This window comes from Mercenaria mercenaria, chromosome 18 (assembly GCF_021730395.1).
Source record: "Mercenaria mercenaria strain notata chromosome 18, MADL_Memer_1, whole genome shotgun sequence".
Lineage (NCBI taxonomy): Eukaryota > Metazoa > Mollusca > Bivalvia > Venerida > Veneridae > Mercenaria > Mercenaria mercenaria.
In genome coordinates this window covers 32,086,137-32,108,348 of record NC_069378.1, presented here as the reverse complement: position 1 = coordinate 32,108,348, position 22,212 = coordinate 32,086,137, and the positions used below count along the sequence as shown (strand labels likewise).

The following is a 22,212-nucleotide window of genomic DNA, read 5'->3' as shown; positions in this document are numbered from 1 at the left end:
AGTTGACGTCATGAAGCAACGTCATTATTGCGGGAGAAAGAGTGATGATTCATTTTCAGATCGATTCTTAAATGACGAATAAAGCAATACAAATGATGCTTAGAAGTTTGTGGGAAAATGTGTAAAATGAAAACTTCAAGATAAATACGAAGCGAAAGTATATAACAAAATGGTCAATAAACGTGTCATAATGGCCGACAGGCTAAAATCCACGGGCTATTATGACACTTGGTGTGCCATTATGGAGAGAAGGCACAACCAAGCCGTAAACTAACCTGTTGATAAATCGGGGATTGAGCTTTTATGAAACTTCACGATTGTCAACGTTATCAACCAAAACTAGCTTTGCCTTAAAGTAGATATTGTCCTTCAGACTGAAACGGGATGTTACACTTATCATGTATTTCCGTAGTGATCATAATTGTTAATTATTACTAACTGAATGGACTCGAATGATATATTTTCGTATAAGAGGATGAAATTCAATTACCTTAAAATGGATTAATTATATTTACCTAACTTTATCAAAACCAGTTCTTTCACAGGCAACTTTCAAATAAGAAAGGATTTCGGATTTACTCTGGAACTGCATGTATTTTTTTCCGACAGGTTATTTTCTTGCGTATCGTATTTTACAAATAATAGAATAGAAATACTTTCTTTGTAGCACTCTTTCTTTTAGTAGAGTATGTACACAAAGCGTGGGAAAAAAACACGTAAGCAGAAGTGACGTCATGACGTTTCAGTGACGCACAATAACAAAGTTCCACTTTAGTTTTATCGATTGTAGCGTAACGGTATGTTCTTTCCTTAACATAACGTATTTTGAATTGAGAAATATATTACAAGGAAAAGAAAAACAATTATGAAGGCACCTGCTTCTTTCGTATTTTACATAGACAATATATATTCAGTGCATGAATCGCTAGTTGTCATTAACAGCACGAGAGTCATCTGGCATTGGGGGTGCCAGGTGGGTTTTGCCGGCGCGGGTATAATCACCGGAAATTCCAGTACAGTGTGCAAGTACATCTCCTCTTAAACCGCTGGTTCGATTTCAATATAATTTCACACAACTGATCCTTATGTAACTTTCTATCAAGGTCGTGCAAAAAAATACGATACATCAAAAACATGTTCGCCAGTGGGCATGGTCACTTTTAACAATATGTATATAATGGAAACTTTAAAAATATTCTTGTATGAAACTGTTTGCCCGATTTTGAAATAATTTCACACAAATGGTCCTGTTGTGATCCTCTACTAACTTTATTCAAATTATTTCGGTTCATCAAAATAACATGGCCGCCAGGGGGCATAATCATTTTTCTCTATATGTATATAGTGGAAACTTTAAAAAGAAATTTTGTATGAAACTGCTGGCTATGGTCCTTGTGTGACTCTCTACTAAGATTTGTCGAATCATTTTGATTCGTCGAACAACATGACCGCTAGGGGATGTGGTCATTTCCACCCTACATGTATATATTGGAAACATGTCAGAAACAGCAGGCTCAGTTTTAAAATAATTTTACACAAACGTTTCTTGGGTGACACTGAACGAAGATTGTAGAAATTATTCTGTTTCATCTTTGAGGTGGGATCACTTTATCCCTTATTTTTGTATTGGAAACTTTATTAATCTTCATGTTTGATATTGTCATATCAATTCCTTTCCGCAATGTCTTACCACACACACACACACACACACACACACACACACACTTATTACCTGTCTGTATTTTTAGTAGAAACTTTTAACTACTCAAGCAAGCCACTCAGGTGAGCGATATAGGGCCATCGTGACCCTCTTGTTTATCTAAAATCAGAAGTCACAAATATATATTTTCTTGCATACCAGACGGGGATTTCCGGTATTTTTACCGGTGCTGGAAAAATCCATCTTACACCCCGGGGTGTAAGATGACTCTCGTGCTCTAAATGACGTATTACAAACTACATATATGTAGAAGATTTATGTAGTATTTTATTCTTTATTTAAAAAATGGAATAAAAATTCAATACCTTGACAGTTCCTATTTGTTCCTGATAGTATATTTCTCGATTCAAATCACGTTATTTTATCAAAACTCCATAACGTTACGGTGCAACTGATAAAACAAAACCGAAACTAAACGTTGTTATTTGTTTTGAAACGTCATGACGTCCTTCCTGTTTACGGACGTTGGTTTCCCGCGCTTTGTTTAAATACACTGCTATAAGAAATAGTTCTAAAAAGAAAGCCTTTCGATTGATTTTATTTTTATTATTATTTATTGAAATCGGTATGCAAGAAAAAGATTCTGTCACTGGTTATAGGTGCAGCTGGATATCCGGCTCTCGGGTAATTGTTTAGGCGGTAACTCGGCAGGGAGCCTCGTTACCGCCTAAACAGTTACCCTCGAGGCCGGATATTCCGATCTGCACCTACAACCAGTGAAAGAATCTTATAGTCTAATTCAGAAAATTAGAAAAAATCGAATAAGTCATTAAAATAGTTTTCATGATTTTAATATCAGCTTTAATATAAAAGTCTTTTCTTTCGAAAAAAACATCAACAGTTTCATAGTTACAGCCTATAATAAAAAGGTTGTCTTTGCACATTATTCCAAAATCAGTATACTGACCAAAGCTGGGTAGGTTGTAACTATTCGTGAATAAGTACAGTCCTTAATGGTGGTATGTTACGATTTTCCTCTGAGATATATATATTTCTGTCATAAAAAAATTCAGCACCAGCTTATTCACATAAAATCTATATGTGAAGAGGATTCTTCATACTGACAAATAAATGGCAGTTTCTGGGAGAAAAATACTGCAAGATATTTCGTCAAGGGATGTGATCAGGGCTGATGAAGATCTAGATATTTTTTGCCAACCATGTGACTTGGATGCCTGGGATGGTCCCAGAGTTCCTGCATTTGGATTCTGCACCAATTGCAAGGAACACTTGTGTCAGATGTGTTTCAATCATCACAAGAAGGCGACACCATCGAGGCATCATGTTCTTCTTCACAAAGACGAAATGGCAAAATCTCAGCTACAGCGTCTTTCAACATTTCAAGACGATCCACACGAAGATTTTACAAAACCATGTTCCAAGCACACTAAAGAACGTATCAGATTCTACTGCCATCGTCATTCTTCGTTGATCTGCAGTATCTGTATGCTTGAACATAGATACTGTTGTGTAAATTACATACCTGAAATATCGGGAAAATCTGTTGATAGTAATGAATACAATGACATCACTGAGAATATCAGTGCACTTGTAAAAATGAGTCGGAGAATATCAAAAGAGGCTAAGGAAAATGCAGAGATGTCCAAACACTCTTTTGCTGAGGCCTTGATAGAAGTTCAAAAGCTAAAAAAAGAAATAAGACAGAAAACAGATGAGATTGAAAGAAAAATTGAGACACTGGAGAAAGATATGCACAAGGAAACAGGAAAAATGGTTGAGAATACTGATGAAATTTGCGAGACAGCTATTAGGACTTTGGAAGGAATGCTTCAACGTTTAAGGCAGCTAAATACATCAAAACAGCCAAACAAGCTGTTCGTAGAACTTAAAGAAGCTGTACCAAAATTGCAACATTGCAAAAACAAAGTTAACGAGGCAGCAGGGAATATTGATACGACAAAACTACTGTTTCATCCAAACGAAACACTCATGGCAATGATTAAAAGTGATACCGCGTTTGGAGAGACTGAAGTTGTCAAGGAAATGGATTACATAAACGGTACACATGTATTCTATACATTCATTTTAAACCTTATCATGCTGGACACGAATGGTTCTGCCTTGCATCCAGTGTAGATCATGATCAGCCTGCATGTCCGCGCAGTCTGATCGGGATCTGCACATTTGCCATTCAGTAATATCTTTTTGGTAAGCACCCCTTTTAACAGTTAATGTTACCGTCCAACTTGAGGGATCAAGTTCATTCTAGAAATTTAGCAGGTTTAGGTTAAACGTTTTTTACGGTTTACCTTCGGGACAAAACCAGTAATCTAGTAATATGTATTTTCTGGTTTAGTTCATCATATTTAAACCTTGATGTTACGAGTATAACCCTTGCTTTATGTTGCTGACTCGAACTGAAAAAAACTCACCTTTGTAGTAGATTTTAACTTCATATATTGTTCAAGTCATGTTCTCTATGTAAAGTAAAATTAAAGATCGCATCATTTCAACATTTGTCTTTACATGAGACAAAATATCCGTGAAAGGTATGAAAGAGCTAGTGGTTATTTTGATATGTATTGCATCACAAATGTATTTATTTAAGTTTCAAAACTTAATATTACTGAAAAGAAGTTTAGTTTGCAACAGTGTTTCAATGGATTTGTTGTAAATGCTTTCTTGTAAACAAATTAATTTATTTGTCCCTTTTAATTGAACTTCGGATATATTTCCATATCTAATTATCTGAATACATTATGAAGAAAACCCTGACTGGTGTTTTTTCTGCTTTATAGATAAGCTGTTTCTAACCATACATCTTAAATTTGCTTCCTTTAAACTGCAATTAATATATTTTGTGATGATCATCAATTAAATTGATATATAAATTGAGCCCTTAAATATTCAAGATGTTTTTGTAGTAAGAACACTGCAGTGAAATAATATTAGACAGGGTATGTATATTAAAATTGATTTAAAGAAACTTTATTTAACTCACATTATACCATTTTAAAGATAGCTTCACTGCACCAGCAGAAATAAAATAATTATATTTTAATTGGTTTATATTTTCTTTTTAGAGACTGTTCAAATTGTGTGTGCCTTAAAATCCACTTATTCTTTTACAGAAAATCCATTGTATCTGCCAGCTGATGCAATTACGCTACTAGAACCACTCGGTATGATATGTAATACTTTTACTAAAAGGATTGTTGCCATTGTGTGAATGATAACAGTGCTTATCGTAAAACTCAAGTTATGAGAGCCGTTCGCCTTATGCAGTATCCACAGTAGCTTTACAAACCCGAGATATTGAAAGGCCAGAAGAGAATGCGAATAGTTAATGAAAGTCAAAGTCATTGAAATTAGATTACACACAATTTATATTTTATTAGCCGTAGATGCGTTACGGAAGAACATTTCCATTGATAAACATTTTATCTATTTTAAGCAACAATTCATGCAAAATCCATTCATTTGGAATTCATATTTTCTTTCCATAGTCAAATTACAATCCATAAAATTGTTTAAATTGCAGAGTGTATCCATTTCTTCAAACATTTCACAATCTTGGTTAAAGGTATTTTCATTTAGTTAATAATAGATGAATAAAATATGATTAGGGAGAAAACAATTAATAAATTTTATGCATTATGTAGAATTGTTATGATTTGTTTGTACTTTGAAGAACCAGGCATGAGAAGGGGAACATACACTTTAAAAAGTGGCCAAGAGGTGCATGTAGCTGTTAAAATAGTGGAACAGGGATCAGCACAAGAAGTATGCTACAACAAATGCTGCTAGATGTTAACACAATGTTTTACATTTTATAAAGGATAAAATATTTCGGTTTTATTTTTTGAACTTACTGGCGAACATGGCTTTAAGCTTTTTTGCAATCAGTGTAAGAATGTATGGTACATACAAATGTATTCGCGCACACAAAGATAAAATACATACACCAGTTTGTCAATATAACATGTTAACGCGCATGATTAGTATGTAAACCAACTGATCAGTTCTGGTACAATGTATTCTCAGAAATAATAATAAAGTTACTTACTTAAAAATGTGATATATTATCATTGTGGGATGAGCACGAATATTGATTCATTAATTCAGATTAGTATCTGTAGAACGAGGAACATTAGCATGTTACTTCCCTTGAAAAATTGTATGATAAAGCGCAAGGATAACTAAATGCAACATTGGTCCCTTTAAGTTGGATTCCTCTTACTTTTTCGTTATTACCTTTGTCTAAGATGTTGCTGTTGGTCAGAATAGATATGCTGTTTATGTGTAGGTTTCTAAATAAAAATGATTAATCAAAACTAAATTCATTCTCATCCATCAGATGTTCGTCAAAATCCCGGGGAACCACGGTAGACCTCTGGTATGCGAGAATGAACTAAATTATGCACAGAGCCACTAAAATAGAACATGTGCTTAATTATTTTCCAATCCAATGAAATTTAGCGCAGGTATTGCTTATGAAAATTACTAAGAAGTCAATGACAAAACAGAGGAAGGACCAAACTACTTCTTGGACATAGTCAGGGGAAGTAACTAACTAATGTTCTCCATTAGTTTCATCCTCTTTTCTGTTTCTGCTTTTTGTTTTATGATAAACATGTTGTTTTTTTCTGTTTGCTTTAATACTATGTTTTCTCTTTCCGTTTTGCTAACATTTTCTCGTTCCATTTACTTATCTTTTCCCTTTTATTTTGATTTTTCTAATATTCCCTCTTTCCATTTTACTAATATTGTCTCTTTTTCCCATTTGGTAATCCTTTCTGTTTCTCCCTCATTTTTCACCGATTGTTTTGATTTTACTAATATTTCTCCCTTGTTCTATAATAACATATGAAATTAAGAAGCTTTCCTTCCATATTGTAAATATAAAACAATGTCATACATGTAGAGTATATTGAAATCCACTTCTACGACTAAAGTTTTTACAATTTTACGTTATTCTTCTCATATTTTGTAGGTGTTAAGTGAGGCCCAACTGATGCTAAAGATCAGCCACAAGCATATAATCAAAATGATTGGTTTGTATGATTCTACTTTCAACAATCTCATGTCAAAACTTAAGACACTTGTCAAAAAACATGGTAATATATTAAAGTAAAACATGGTAGTGTATTTATGTATTTTACTGACTGATTATTGATTATGGTTAATTGTCTAACAAAAATATACTAGAAACATGGATTTGAATGATTGTTTCATTTTTCATCCGAACCTTTAAAATCAAAATCCCTTTGCTACTTATACGTTTATGATATTTCATTTTCTATCATTTCATATTAGTTAACTTCAGTTGATGTCAAAATATAGTGTATAAGCATTTTCCTTTATAATTTTCCTGTAGTATATATTAAACTGCAGTGAAACAATGACACTATATGTTGTTTTTAATATATATTTATATTTCAGGATTGTGTAAATCGGACAATGTTATGCTTGTTATAGAGTTAGCTCCCCTCGGAAATCTCAGATCGTATTTGGCAAACCACAAGTAAGCATCATACAGTTTTAAGATAAATAACTTTACATAGATATTTAGAATGTATTAATTTACACTACCCTACCCTACCCTACTTTACTCTACACTACACTACCCTGCCTACAATACAATAAAATAATTGTGTCAAGCATTAAACATTTTACTAAGAGTCTCCGTGGACGAGTTGTTTAGGTCGCTGACTTTAAATAACTTGCCCCTCACTGATGTGGGGTCGAGCCTCACTCGGGGCGTTGAATTCTTCGTGTAAGGAAGCCATCCAGCTGGCTTACGGAAGCTCGGTGGTTATATCCAGGCATCCGCCAGTGATAAAATAATGCAATGAGGGACACCACGGCTCTTTCTCCACCATTAAACTTAGAAAGTCTCCATATGACATAATTGTGTCGGTGGGACGTTAACCCCCATCCCCACCCCCACCCCTCCCCCCCACCCCCTAAAAAAACTAAAATAAAAAAATAAAATAAATAAATTATATATATTACTATGCTTCTAGCTAACAAAACAGAATAGAATACAAAGAAAACATGGTTTACAGAAGAGCATGTGGTGCATATATAATGTTATATAAGTAGTCAATTCGTTAGATAAATGCTATACCAAATCTAAGTGACATGTGTGAGCAAGGTTTCGAATACGATTTGCGATGGCAATTAAGACCTTTTCATTCTTCTTGATGAGATTTGTTATGCATCATACAATATTTGTATTTTCCTTCAGAATTTTGTTCGTTGCTACTTATTATAAGTAAAACACTTTTGTTACATATTTTGTAGGATATTTTCTTTAAGAGGTGTTTCCTTGTCTATTATAGTTAGGCCTTTTATTCTAATATGACAGAAAAATGTTCTTAGCTTGTATATAGACACTTTTTATTCGTACCTATGTATTTCTATCACTACCACACTGATCGAACGACGTTTCAGAGAAACAACACAAGCACACATCGTTGAACTGTTGTGGCAAGTTGCCGTGGCGATGGAGTATCTAGAGAAAAAGAGAATTGTCCACGGAAATTTGGCAGCACGTAACGTTTTACTTGTGTCAGAGCATTACGCAAAGGTTACTGATTTTAGGATGTCTCTAGAGATTAAAGATGGCGAAGAATTCTATGAGGTGAGTTTTAAAGTAGTAAAAGAAAGGCAATTTATTTATAAGTAATTGTCTGCTGACACTTTTAATATATATTGCATGTATGTTATCATTGCGTTCTACCCGAGAGAGTGAGTGTTTTCGCTAAATGGGAGTATATAGGTATAGGTATAGCGTATATTCTTCGGATATTTATTCCAATGTTTTAATAACAAAACTACTATGGTCCCTTTAGACTCGATAAGATATTTTGAATGACACAATAAAGAGTCAAAGTGGTAAATGTTCAGAAAATGAAATTTAAAAAAAAATGTGTGCTATATAAAGATGTACTTTTATTAAGTATTAAAAATATTTTAAGTAAATAAATATCATAAAATCCAAATTCAGGTTTGTTTTAAAATTCGTTAAAACAAATAGAATTAAGCATGTGATAAAATTGTTGATAGTGTTAAATCGATCTCAATACATTGTACTGTCACTAATAAACTAATTATTAGATGCCATTTTGTCGCTTTATATATGACACGAAAACTTACGTATATATTTTCTCATTTTTGTAGTACCAAACCCCAGATTCATCTAGTCGTAATTATGCCCTTATACTCAAACATTCTGCATTTCAAATTGTTCTTACTTGTAGTACCAAGAAGCTAGAAGGTGGCCGCTGAAATGGTTTGCTCCGGAGTGTATATACTATTGGCAATTCAACTCCAAATCAGATGTCTGGGCTTACGGTGTCACATTGTGGGAGGCGACGTCATACGGAATGCAGCCTTATCTGGTAATTCTGGAAAGCTTTTGGCTGTGGATAAAAACAAAATGTCTTGAAAAACCATCAAACAATAGTAACAAGATTGCCACTAGCTTATATAATGTATTAACTTGATTTATCGAGATGGCATACGATGACGAACATTACGACCTTTTAAAATATAACATTTAGCTTCCAGCTTAAATACTGTGACACTAATGAATTATGTCCCCGTTTAAAAGATAATGAAAGGAAGACTGACTAGTTCTGTTAGTATTAATCTAGTTTAGAAAGGCAGAATCACTTGCAGCCAGCAGGTTTAAGGCTGAAACATGTAGTACAATGTTTGCATTTTCTTCGGGACTAGCAAGTTGAAGTTATCAAGGAAGACAGTCCTTTGCGATATATATATAATGAATCGATGCTGTTTAAGTCTTACCATGTGGCAAAACGCACAATACCTTATGGAGGCTTATATTTTTGGTGAAAAATTGTTAAAAAATTTCTAATTTGTCTTCTTGCTTTTCGACGCCACTGTATATCGAGCCATCAGACAATGCATGGTCCACTGACAGGTTGCCTGGTTACTTACCGAGCATAAGAGGCAAAACTGTTGACCGTCGATGATTTATATAAAACGAGGAGTGAGAGCAAAAGAGAACTAAGTACATACAATATGAATGTATGAATAAAGAAGGAAAACCTTTGCTTTCATACCTCGATAATGCAGTAATGCAGTTATTTGATTTATTTTAAAACAACAAAGAAAATGAAAGGTAAGGAGATATTGGACTTCTTGTTTGAGGATGGACGGAGGTTATCAAAGCCAGAGCATTGTTTAGACGAGGTTTATAGTCTCATGCTGCAATGTTGGGAGTACGAGTGAGTAAAATCAGATATACTAGTATTAGAAGATCCTTTATAAACATACATTTGTTGTTCTATTTGTCTAAGCTTTTAAACTGTTACTTCATCTGTACTATTTCTCTATTATTTAGGGTGTTTCTTGTGGTTTCAATGAGTATTTACGTGATACTATAAAACTCTATTAACTGAATAAATGTTGGAGTGTATAAGCTTGCCGCGATATGTTTCAGGAAAGAAAAACAACTATAAGACTATTACTTTGATGGTCTGATCTAGGTAAAACATAATATTGTTGGGGTTCTGTGAAAACTTGCAGATAGATCTAGACAGTTCTTGAAAGTGCACTTTCAGTTTAAGTCACATGTAAACATGCCATCTGAAATGAATAGCATAGTTCGTATTATATTTTCTTGCATTGCAGCATGACAAATCAGGAAATGTAAATTCAGAACATGGCTACGACACAACATGTCCCTTAACCATCGTATCGTAAAATGTTTCTACAATACGTTTCTTATCTAGTATCTCAGAAAAAGAAGTCAATTTGCACAGACGTGTTTTCATGAAATCTATATAGCGACTGTTATCCGACATGTCAACCGCCTAATACCTAGTCTTCACCCATGATCACGGGTACCGGCACTGTAGCGTAATAGTGTCGGTCTGTAGCCAATTCCCTTTAGAAGTCCTCGCAGATAATATCACATTTCGATCCTCTCTCGGTTACAAACAACGCAAAATTCTACTGTTTTACAGATCTCCAAAGCAAAGAAATTTAAGTTTTCGTCAACTTAGTCTTATCTAAAAATGTGCATAACTTTATCGTTTGCAAACGGAAAAGGATGTGTTGTGTATATACGGTTTGATTTTCGTAATATTTGTGCTGCTGCATTTGTTGCAGTTTGTAAATTAATCAGGAAAAGCTTTCAAAAAAACCATGATTTTTGTAATACATGATCCAAAAATCATAACTGCTATATTGACGATGCCTGACAATATCTCTATGTTAATACCACCGTCGACGTTAATCTGTACGCATAATTTATTATTATTTTTCAGTAAAACAGACAGACCAACTTTTCAGGAAATAACGACAGAGATGTATGCATTATTGAGAAGACAATGAGTCGAATAACTACATGAGGAGAAATGTAATGGGATTAGGATTTTGTTCTGACAAACTGATTAGAATACCATAAAACTCTTTATTCCGACATACATGGTGCCACAAAGTTAAATATTCTGCCTATAAGTTATCATTGTGTCAGAAAACTCATTGGTTTAGCACAATGATTATGGCGCCAGAATACCCATTCCTATGATATACTATTTAAGGCATCGTGGGTTTGCATAACACACTGCTTATGCGTGCTCTGAAACATTGATTATGATGTCACAATAGTTTGAGATACTGTATGCTCAGGCAGGGCCTAACACGGTGTTTATCTTAGCTTCTCGATTTCCGGTTCTACGCGATTCAAGTAATAGAGAAAGAATGCAAATAAAATAGTTTCTGGTTGAGGCTCGAGAAATGAGGTTTTGCAAGATTTGTAACATGCAGACGTGAGTAGACTGAAGATCAAAAACATTTGGTCTTTTCTCTTTTATGCTCATACAAGACATGGCTTTATTAATAATATAAACTCAGAACAATGTATGGGAAGATCATCAAGAGATAAAAGTGAAAACAGAGATTGATTTCTTACTGTCTGTGCTTATATGATCATATTAAGAAAAGGCTTTACTATTGAAATGATATAACCAGAACTTTGTATTTCAAGATCAACTTAAGATAAATCTGAACACTTTGAATGTAATGCATGCAATTGGTAAAATATTCTCTTTAATTTAGAAAAAAAACAATGTATTGATAAATGGTGTGAATAAATAATTTCTGTGATGGTCGTTCTGTGGCATTTTTGTAGACTCTGTCTAATAAGTCCAAACATTTGTACGTTTATACTACCTACCAGGGTTAACAAGGATATGCTTTGGAAAAAACTTAAACACCCTATCATATAAGCTGTAAAATGTCAAACATTATGAAATGTATTTATTATTATTATAATAAAGTGATGTCCAGTCCTGTGTTGAAGTGTCTAGTACTATACAGTTGTAACAATTCATGTTTAAAACAAGAAGATGGGGCTTATATATCCCTAATATTTTAATTCGTAAATGATTTTGTTTAAGAAATAATATATCTCATTTAGTGATTTGTCAGTGAATAAAATTATTGTTTGGAGTTCAGATGCGAAGGAAATATATCACGAGGACGCATCTGAACGACAAATAATGATTATATCCAAGAGCAAATTTCTAAATGAGATATATCATTTTGATTCTAACACGTTACCAAGGATTTTAAAGTACATCCTTGACGACTTTCATTAATTTTTTTGCCTGTGTTCCGTTGGTTTCTTTTCCAGCACGCCGCTATGTGTTTTAACTGTGACGTCAGAAAAATTAATTGTTGTATAATAACACACAGTGTTTGATAGGAAAATGAATCAGGTCGTGCTAGAATATTGTATAGAGTTTGATACTTTAACTGATTTTATCTGTGTATTAATTTTCATTTGTTGATTTATTTATAATGGACCCGGAAATTTTACAGTCAAAATTGGATCGTATCTTCTAGTACGTAGAAAAGGGGGTCTAAAATAAATGTAAGTAAACGAAAATATGTGAATTTGAGATATTACGCTGTAAATATATATTTTATATAAACTGAAAGAAAATTGAGCGGGTACTAGAAGCTACTTTGCTAATTTAGTAGTCTTATGCTGTACATTGCCAATCTTTGAAAGCTTATCAGAACCTGATGATTTTATTTGATAAAATAAAATTGATCGCAAAGTTTGAAACCACAGTAACTCTTGTATGGTTCTGAGATTTGGGTAAACATCATCTATAGAAGTAAATAAATTACATATAACATTCTGTAAATATATTCTTGGCTTAAAACGAAACATCGGACTATGCTATTCTTGGTGAACCTGGAAGAATACATTCTAAACTTTGGTTGAAAGTTATGGAACATTGCTTCTTATCCCATGTGCAAAGAGCTTATTGACAATATTACCAGCTCCTGGACAACTCATTTGAATTCTATTATTGAAAAACATTATTTTAATTTTGTAACATGATTTTTGATATTTTTCAACGTTATATGAACTTAACCGCGATCATTTTATTAAGTGCATTATATATGTCTGTAATTCTATAAAAATGTTTTAATAAGATGTGTTATGCAATGATAGAACCATGTTATATGCATTGATAGTCAACAATATTATTAAAATGGGTCGATGGCCTTATACATGTATACGAGATCATTTGTAATTGTTATCTAATATTTAATGTTTCTTAGACTATTAAGAATTTATTAAATAAAATTGAAAAAAAAATAAGATGGTATTTCTAGTATATGAAGAATCACACATACTCATACATTCATGCAATATTAATATAAAAGTGTACATTTTTAACATCCGAGGAATTTCACTATTAGAAGAGAGAAAAAAATACTAGGTTTATATGTGGTATCAATGGTACGTCTAACCGATCCGTAACTAAAAGAGACAAAAATGTGTCTCAAGTATAAAGCTTCAGCGTCACAAAAAGATAACATATGCAATAAAAATTACCAAAGGGGTTGGTACTTGAATAATTAAATCATCAAAGAGATTTCAGACGGAAGAGGATTAACTATACTGAAGGAATCAGGACGGGAGACATCTGGCATAATGGCAGATATGTTATTAAACACCAATTTTTCTTATAGGCTGATCACAGAGGTTTAAGCCATAACTTGATTTTTGTTTAAATTTCGTTGTTGGTACATTTTTGATATTTCGGTATACAACAATGAAGGAGAAGGCTGTGTTTGGTGAAATAAAGCTCAGTTTTAATAGAGTAATAATATCAGCTCTCAGAAGTGTTATTTTGACGAGATTTTGCAGTAAGCAAATGTGACAGGAAAACTCTCTCTTAGAAAATATATGGCAATCATTCTCTCTTTATTTTACAACAGGATTAGGATAATTCTCCAGAATGAGGCACGGACTTATACCCTGAAATAGGTCTAGCCCTGTATGATCGCTCTGTCGTCCATATTATATCGAATATGTAAGGATTAACATTTAGGCGAGTTAGACTAAAACGACAGTACCTCAAGTTCCAATGTTATTTATGAGAAATATACACAGTTTTGAGATAGCAACGCAACTGCCCAATCCTATATCAATGTTGTTCTTTTTACTGTTTGTGAAGTGAATAAATAATTCATTTTCCTTTAGAAAATAGGCTTAAAAATTTGAATTTTATAATATCAAAGCGACATTATCCTGATTGGAAGTTACCGTAACTTGACATTTTAAGTTATCCCCCTTAGTCTAAGCATGTTATTTGAAACAGCAGTGCATTAGTTGTGGTTTTTCAAATTGTAGCAGGTTATTTGCGTAATGAAATGTTTGGAATTTTTTGTTTTGCTTGCTATCTGCAACGCAAGAATATTTTTTCCAACAGTTTTCATTTCGGCAGAAAGCTATACGTAGTTTATGTAACTTTGTTATAAACGTTTTGATACTAATATAAATGTTTCAATATTTGATCTACCATAGCAAAATTTTAACAATGAGATATACGTCAGTAAATCGTTTTAAGTAAATGTTTACCTACGTACCTTGCACATTTTTTGTTAAATCCACCCGAGCGAAAATATTTCGTATATTGTTAAAATGGTCGTTATTTTGAAACAAGGTACAAGATATTGGTTTAAGCTCGAGGGCATTTTAGTAGATCGGCAGACAAGATTTGAATGAGACTAGATATTTTTCAAGTTACCTGTTAAGAATGAAAGTAAATAGTAGCAAAAGATGCGCATAACTGGCTTTTTGTCTTTGTACAGCAAGAAACAATCGCACGGACTATGCTTGGAAGGTTTTGAACATTTCATTTTTGTTGCTATATGCCCAACAGGTATTTAAGATTATTCTCAGTTTTCATTTGGTTATAACCATTCAGTTATATTATTAACTTTGATTTATAAAGGTTTTGATATAATCATAAAAGTACAATATACATTTGATTTAAGGCCTTCTGACAACAATATTTAACAATGACATATACCTAGTATTAAATTCAGTTTGATAAATGCTAAAATGATTTGCCTAAGTACCATTTAACAATTTCTTTGGCAATCAATAGTGACAATAATATATCATCATAATTTGTTAAAATTGGCGTATTTGAATCAAGGTAAACAAGATATTGGTTTAAGCTCGAGGGCATTTTAGTAGATCGGCAGACAAGATTTGAATGAGACTAGATATTTTTCAAGTTACCTGTTAAGAATGAAAGTAAATAGTAGCAAAAGATGCGCATAACTGGCTTTTTGTCTTTGTACAGCAAGAAACAATCGCACGGACTATGCTTGGAAGGGTTTTGAACATTGTCATTTTGTAGGATATTAAAGGAGTGCCCTTAAACAGGTACTGTTTAAGAATTATGCTCAGTTTTCTGTTATGTTTAATCCATTCATGTTATAATAATATTAACATCTTTATTTATAGAAGGTATCACATTGAGATATAGATCATTACAAAGTACAAATAATACATCTTGATTTTAAATGTGGCCTTCTGAACAACAACATATTATACACTATTACATAACCTAATTATTATCACATTCATTCTTGGATAAATACCGCTTAAAATAGATATTGCCTTTAAGTATCCATTTATACAATTTCCATTTAGGCAATCAATTAGTGACATAATATATACATGCATAATTATGTTATAATTGCATAGTTATAATTCAGCCGATATAAACAAAGAGATTCTATAAGCAGTCAACTGTAAGATATAGTTTTTATACTTATATTTGTTTGTTTCAGTATAAAATTGAAATATCTTTTACGTGTCACCAAATGCAATATTTTCAGGAGTGGCATGAGTGAAATGTACTTTATCCTACATGTAAAATAAACAAAATTTCTTTTCACTTCATGTTTTGACTATATTTAACCATTTTATAGTTTCTTTCAAGTGAAAAATACAATGTAATACTATATATATTTGATATTTTTCACTGTGAAAGTACCAGATATATTTCAGTCTAAAATTTCGATAATTCACTGAAAAACGTGTAATAAATGTGATAAAATCAGTTAATTATGTTTAATCTATATCCTTATTATAATATTTATTAATTTACTTGACAGGAATTGCAATCTATACATCATTTAATAAAACCCTTTAGTCATATCAAATTACAGGTGTCATGCACCATTGTCCGAAGATTTGCCGGGATTGGTGAAAGGTCAACATATTATTGATAAACGGCAATTGTGTTTTTACGCAAATAAAATGTACCAAATCATTGCCAGTGAAAATAGTTGTTCGGTAGTTGTAATGCACAGAAATCATTGCAGTGGTCTGCGAAATAATCTGCATGAATTGCTTAATAACAATACTTCGGCAATGCTTTGGATTGTTAAAAAATTCACATAAAATGCTTTCGAAAACAATACACTAACAGTTAACTGCGGTTCCTTTTCCGTCTAATGTGGGAAAGTTCGTATCAAACAGATATGTTTTTATTGTATTTATTTCCTTTGTGTTGTTTTTTTTAATAATTTGGCAAATTTTATTTATTGTTTCAGAAAAAGTTGCGGAGAGGATGGAGCTATTTCCGGGATACGACGAAAATCTCACCAACTTTAATGATATAAATCCCATTATTGAAATTGACAACAGATCACAAAACGTAACACCAAGAAACGTTTTCAAAGGACAACGGCCATTTAGAAATGTAACATCGAGACCGAGGCCGCTAAATGTCGGGAATTGTTACAGTTGTCATAATGTTTGTGTATTTAAGGCTATTGAAATCGCTTTTGTGATCGGAATAATTGCTAATATTTGGGTCATAATTTTGGTCTTAAAAGATAAAAACTTACGAAAGCCAACATATGTATCAATTGCGTGCCTTGCGTTATGTGATGCAATATTTCTCACCACAAATCAAATAAGTGCGGTTGAAACCGTAGTGCGGTCGTTGAACTGTTCCTTTCCGTTAACTTATAAAGGACAAGTTGTTTCTACTATTAATGGGATTTGCTGGTTTGCGACCAATGCACATGTCAGTGTTATTGCACTTGTGCGATACATGTTACTTCTGCATCCTTTGAAATCTCAGCTATACCTTACAAACAGAAGAGTTATATTGTCGTCTGCATGTGTATGGGTTCTTGGAATTGCAATATGGATGACAATTTATGGCCTGCAAGAAAGCGATGTTTTATCAGCCTCAAAATCTGTGATATTTATAAATGTGATATGGGGAATAGTTTACTTTACACCACTTTTGATCACAAGTTTTCTTCATTGTAAAAAGTGGCGACATATTCGTCAAGCGTCCCGTCAGAATTTAGCCGGAAATGGAAATATTCGAACAGCTGTAATGCGCATGACCAAAGTTATACTTCTAGTTATAATACTGGCGGCAGTGTTACCTTTACCAAGATTTGTGATTAATTGCCTGAAGAGGGAAAATTTTTCATTTCCATCGGAAACGAGTGAAATGTATTTACGAAATATTGCTTTTCTTTTATTTCTGCTAAATCATGCTATCAATCCATTCTTGTATGCTTTTGTTTCGACGCCGTTTAAGAAAAGCTTAAAATCTATTTTTGTCAAACAAAGATTGCATGCCTTCAGTCAGACAAAAGTAGCTAAAGATTTAACTGACACACGAACAAGGTCCGCTCATGAACAAAGCAATACGAGGTTATAGCCTAATTATGATTGTATAATTTCAAGCTAATAATAATAATAAAAAATTAAATTAATTTCTTTAGTTTTCATTGTATACATTTATACGTCACGACAGTAGCTGATGAGATCTAAGCCGTTCCAACCGGCGGTCCCAGTTCTTAACATAAAGATAAATGGTCGCGACAATATTTGGTTGTCTTTTTTCCAGACAGCAAGCTCTTGTTTTTTTTTAAATGCCTTAAGATATATTCGTAATAAGTAAAAAAGCTAGCCGTTCACGGTCGGGGTGAACAAATCGAAAAAAAAGTTGCATTAACACAAAACAAATATACATCTTCCTGATATAACAAGAGGATTGAAAACTGGTACTGAATACGCGTAAAAAACATGTAAAATCAATTTGATCACCTCGGCCTTTTCGCGTGTATTATTCGGAAGATACGGAAATGCCCGATGTTTAACGATTGATTGTAGACTGTTGACTTTGCTTATCATTTCAGAATGCGTCTCAGACAAAAAAAAGACCCTCTGGCTCTTCAGATGAACCCCCTTTTATCATTTTTCGAATCCACATGCATATTTTAGCGCTGCAAGTAGCAGTAAATTCGGAAACCCCCCCCCCCCCCCCCCCCCCAAAAAAAAAAAAAAAAAAAACTTACTAATTTCTGAAAGAAACATTTAACTGTGAGCACTCATTTTCTTACTATATAGTTAGATAATTTCCTATCCAATGATCAAGGTTTCGATTCAATGAAAAGTTATTTTGAATTTTTTGGAGCCGGGAGTAAATCTTTTTGAAGCTGAAAGATCATGGCGAAAGTAAGTTTGTTTAGAATTTCAAAAACAAATGGTGTTATACATATAGAAATCCTACCTCATTACATAAATCTTGTTCGGTGCTTATTTCAACGTGGGCTTTATTTGTCAGCATTAAGATGCATGAGCAACAGAAAATAAATGTTTTATGACTTTACATGGATATTATCCATTAAGTTTATACCAAAGGGCACTTTTACTTGTAAACGCTTTTTTGCACAAAACATATGGTGAATGTAAATATTTATCATTAAACTCAGAGTTGAACAATGTTTTCTTTGTTTATGAATTTTGCATTTTGTTTTTCGTTTTTTTACTAATATTTCGGTAATTTCTGTCTCTAGGGATCGTTTCAAGAAGCATAATTATGACACAGTTTAAACTTAAATGAAAAATGTTTGATGCATTTATCTGGTAGCTTAATACAGGGATTATAAAATTCGCACAAACACAACATCGTTTGGTTGAGTACATTTTTGGCATCGCCTTAAAACAAAGAAGGTAGAACACTCGAGTGTTTTCATTTCATACACGTTGAAAAACATATGTCGTCAGGAGTAAGATTATTTACGAACTTACTAAAAGTAATATGAGACATAAAAATATTGCACACATAAATCCTCCACCTTGACCTCAATACAACCTCTCCTCCCTAGAGGATATTTAACTGGATTTTTGTCCGGTGATAATACTTATCAGGCGACAAATTAAGTAACAGCATCGAGAAATAGTCAATTTTCTTCCCCAGTATTGACAAATTGACTGCATCAGTTGACCGTTGGCTTTAACAGTTAAATCCTTTCGTAGGCTAGCTGTGTGGTTGGCTATATTAGGTAAATCCTTTCGTAGGCTAGCTGTGTGGTTGGCTATATGAGTTAAATCCTTTCGTATGCTAGCTCTGTGGTTGGCTGTATCAGTTAAATCCTTTCGTAGGCTAGCAGTGTGGTTAGCTATATGAGTTAAATCCTTTCGTAGGCTAGCTGTGTGGTTGGCTGTATCAGTTAAATCCTTTCGTAGGCTAGCTGTGTGGTTGGCTTTATCAGTTAAATCCTTTCGTAGGCTAGCTCTGGGGTTGGCAGTATCAGTTAAATCCTTTCTTATGCTAGCTCTGTGGTTGGCTGTATCAGTTAAAGCCTTTCGTATGCTAGCTGTGTGGTTGGCTTTATCAGTTAAATCCTTTCGTAGGATAGGTATGTGGTTGACTGTATCAGTTAAATCCTTTCGTATGCTAGCTCTGTGGTTGGCTGTATCAGTTAAATCCTTTCGTATGCTAGCTCTGTGGTTGGCTATATGAGTTAAATCCTTTCGTAGGCTAGCTCTATGGTTGGCTGTATCAGTTAAATCCTTTTGTATGCTAGCTGTGTGGTTGGCTGTATCAGTTAAATCCTTTCGTATGCTAGCTGTGTGGTTGGCTTTATCAGTTAAATCCTTTCGTAGGCTAGCTCTTGGGTTGGCTGTATCAGTTAAATCCTTTCGTATGCTAGCTGTGTGGTTGGCTGTATCAGTTAAATCCTTTCGTAGGCTAGCTGTGTGGTTGGCAATATGAGTTAAATCCTTTCGTAGGCTAGCTCTGTGGTGGGCTTTATCAGTTAAATCCTTTCGTAGGCTAGCTGTGTGGTTGGTTATATGAGTTAAATCCTTTCGTAGGCTAGCTCTGCGGTTGGCTGTATCAGTTAAATCCTTTCGTAAGCTAGCTGTGTGGTTGGCTTTATCAGTTAAATCCTTTCGTAGGCTAGCTGTGTGGTTGGCTATACGAGTTAAATCCTTTCGTATGCTAGCTCTGTGGTTGGTTTTATCAGTTAAATCATTTCGTAGGCTAGCTGTGTGGTTGGCTATACGAGTTAAATCCTTTTGTAGGCTAGCTACGTGGTTGACTGTATCAGTTAATTTATTACTACATCTCTTAACATATTTTTGTTACGCAACAACGAAAGATAGGAAATAAATGAATTTAGAAGATAAACCTGACTTTTGGTTCAGGGTATTGGAATATTCCAATAGTTGTCAAATGCAAATGTAAAACTGGAAATTATATTGAAATTCAAAAGACTAGTCCACTTCTTGAACATTTTCATAGTAAAGGGGAGTAATTTTTAGATTTCATAAAAAAAATAATAACATTAACATTTTTCGTAACATACGGTTCTAAGTCTATGCAATGGGTCTTTATGTTCATTAAAAAATTCTCGAGCAGAATATGTAAAAAATTAAAAGTATTTTCAAAAGTTGCATAAATGTAATTGACCACCTACACACCTGAATAACCTCAGTTCAGCTGTATCAGATAAGACAAACAAAATCAAAACTATAAAAGACATTTTATTTTTTACGTGTCTTGTCAGTTACATTTAGGAGATCAGTTTCAAATTCCAGCTTCAGTCTGTGAACAATTTCCTTGATATTGGTCATCAGCAAATTAGTATGTCTTCAAACTAAGTCTCTAACCTTTAGGTCAAGAATTTGTGTAGATGTAGATCATGACTTTTCTTCTATAATCAATCGTTAGCTGGTAATATAATGTTGAACTTTGGTAAAGTAGCACATAAATCAGTACACTGAGTCAATCAAATCTCGTTGAAACCTTAAACCAAATGATGATAGTTCTTCCTAATAACTGATGTCTAATGGGTTTTCCTCGTTTGACAAGGGAAATGCGTTTGTTTACCAAGACGACAGCACGAAATGTCACTGCGTATATCACAGTATGATCACTGGAATACATGAAGCTCGGTCAAATTGACATTGGCAGTTAGTGTATTCAAAAATAGTAAAGTCAAAATTATAGTAGAGCTTTAGACACGAACTAAAAATATCTCCTGACTGTAAGCCACTAGTAGTTAAACGAACTATTTCTTGTTAACACGCAGTTACCGGAAGTACGTATGAATATTTCATCTTGTCCATGTGCAAGTTTTCCACAACCAGGTGTAGTGTGTTTTAACCTGCAAATAAAGACAACTGTTCGCAGCTCCAAGGCTTTAGCTGTTTGTCTTATGAAACATTTTGTACGAACACTCGTACGAGAGGCATTCCCATAATTACAATACAAGCCTCCTAACTTTGTTATAACTGATCAGAATCGTGTGCAATATACATCAATATAAAGGTCTGTTATAACCTTAAAAGGATATAAACACAGGTATATATATCTCTATGCATAAAGTTAAAGAGGTACAAACGTTGTATTATAGTTGAATATACTGCGAATGTCAAAAATGGGTTCCGTTATCTTCCGTTTACAAGGCTTTTAAAATGTATAATATATAAAGATGATTTTCAGCACTTATACAATATCAGACTAATGTGTAAGATAAAATATAAAATTGCTTACTTCTCTGACTTATCTTGTGTTCGCATGCTCGACTTAAAAGTAAATATTAAACTACATTTTATCATTTAAATACAGCAAGTTTTAAATTGACGTCGTATGAGTTTAATGTTTTAAGATGACGTCATTAGATTTAGTATGAAAAAGTTAACAATTATATATTCTGATTATCAATTTGGATAAAAGCATAATCTATTTTCAGTGCAAGTAAATTTTCAAAAGAAACTAATAAAATATTAAACTACTGTACACCGGTTTTACTATGTCTCTTATATGATTTTTCATGGCTGTACAGTGCAAAAAAGGCCAGTGCATTCGACTGTACCACGCTTGTTCCTCTATACATGTGTACATCAT

General features: G+C 33.3%; 2 protein-coding genes across 6 annotated transcripts; both read left to right on the top strand.

Moving 5' to 3' along the window:
- Nucleotides 1-429: 429 nt before the first annotated feature.
- Nucleotides 430-13,337, top strand: LOC123538363 (tyrosine-protein kinase SYK-like). Of its 5 annotated transcripts, none has more exons than XM_045322407.2 (10): nt 430-588; nt 2,734-3,740; nt 4,813-4,863; nt 5,373-5,464; nt 6,675-6,735; nt 7,124-7,205; nt 8,138-8,327; nt 8,947-9,087; nt 9,824-9,939; nt 10,984-13,337. In XM_045322407.2, exons 2-10 carry the CDS (start codon nt 2,792-2,794, stop codon nt 11,048-11,050), a joined length of 1,749 nt encoding a protein of 582 aa, XP_045178342.2. In that variant the 5' UTR covers nt 430-588; nt 2,734-2,791; the 3' UTR covers nt 11,051-13,337. The 5 variants fall into 5 exon arrangements, with proteins under 5 accessions (XP_045178342.2, XP_045178339.2, XP_045178340.2 ...); XM_045322404.2 differs by having other exon boundaries at nt 431-609; XM_045322405.2 differs by having other exon boundaries at nt 434-592.
- Nucleotides 13,338-15,206: 1,869 nt separating this feature from the next.
- On the top strand, nt 15,207-17,745 carry LOC123538786 (somatostatin receptor type 5-like). The gene is made up of 2 exons (XM_053530138.1): nt 15,207-15,419; nt 16,598-17,745. The coding sequence occupies exon 2, from the start codon at nt 16,615-16,617 to the stop codon at nt 17,728-17,730; it is 1,116 nt and encodes a 371-aa protein (XP_053386113.1). The 5' UTR covers nt 15,207-15,419; nt 16,598-16,614; the 3' UTR covers nt 17,731-17,745.
- The last annotated feature ends 4,467 nt before the right edge of the window (nt 17,746-22,212 follow it).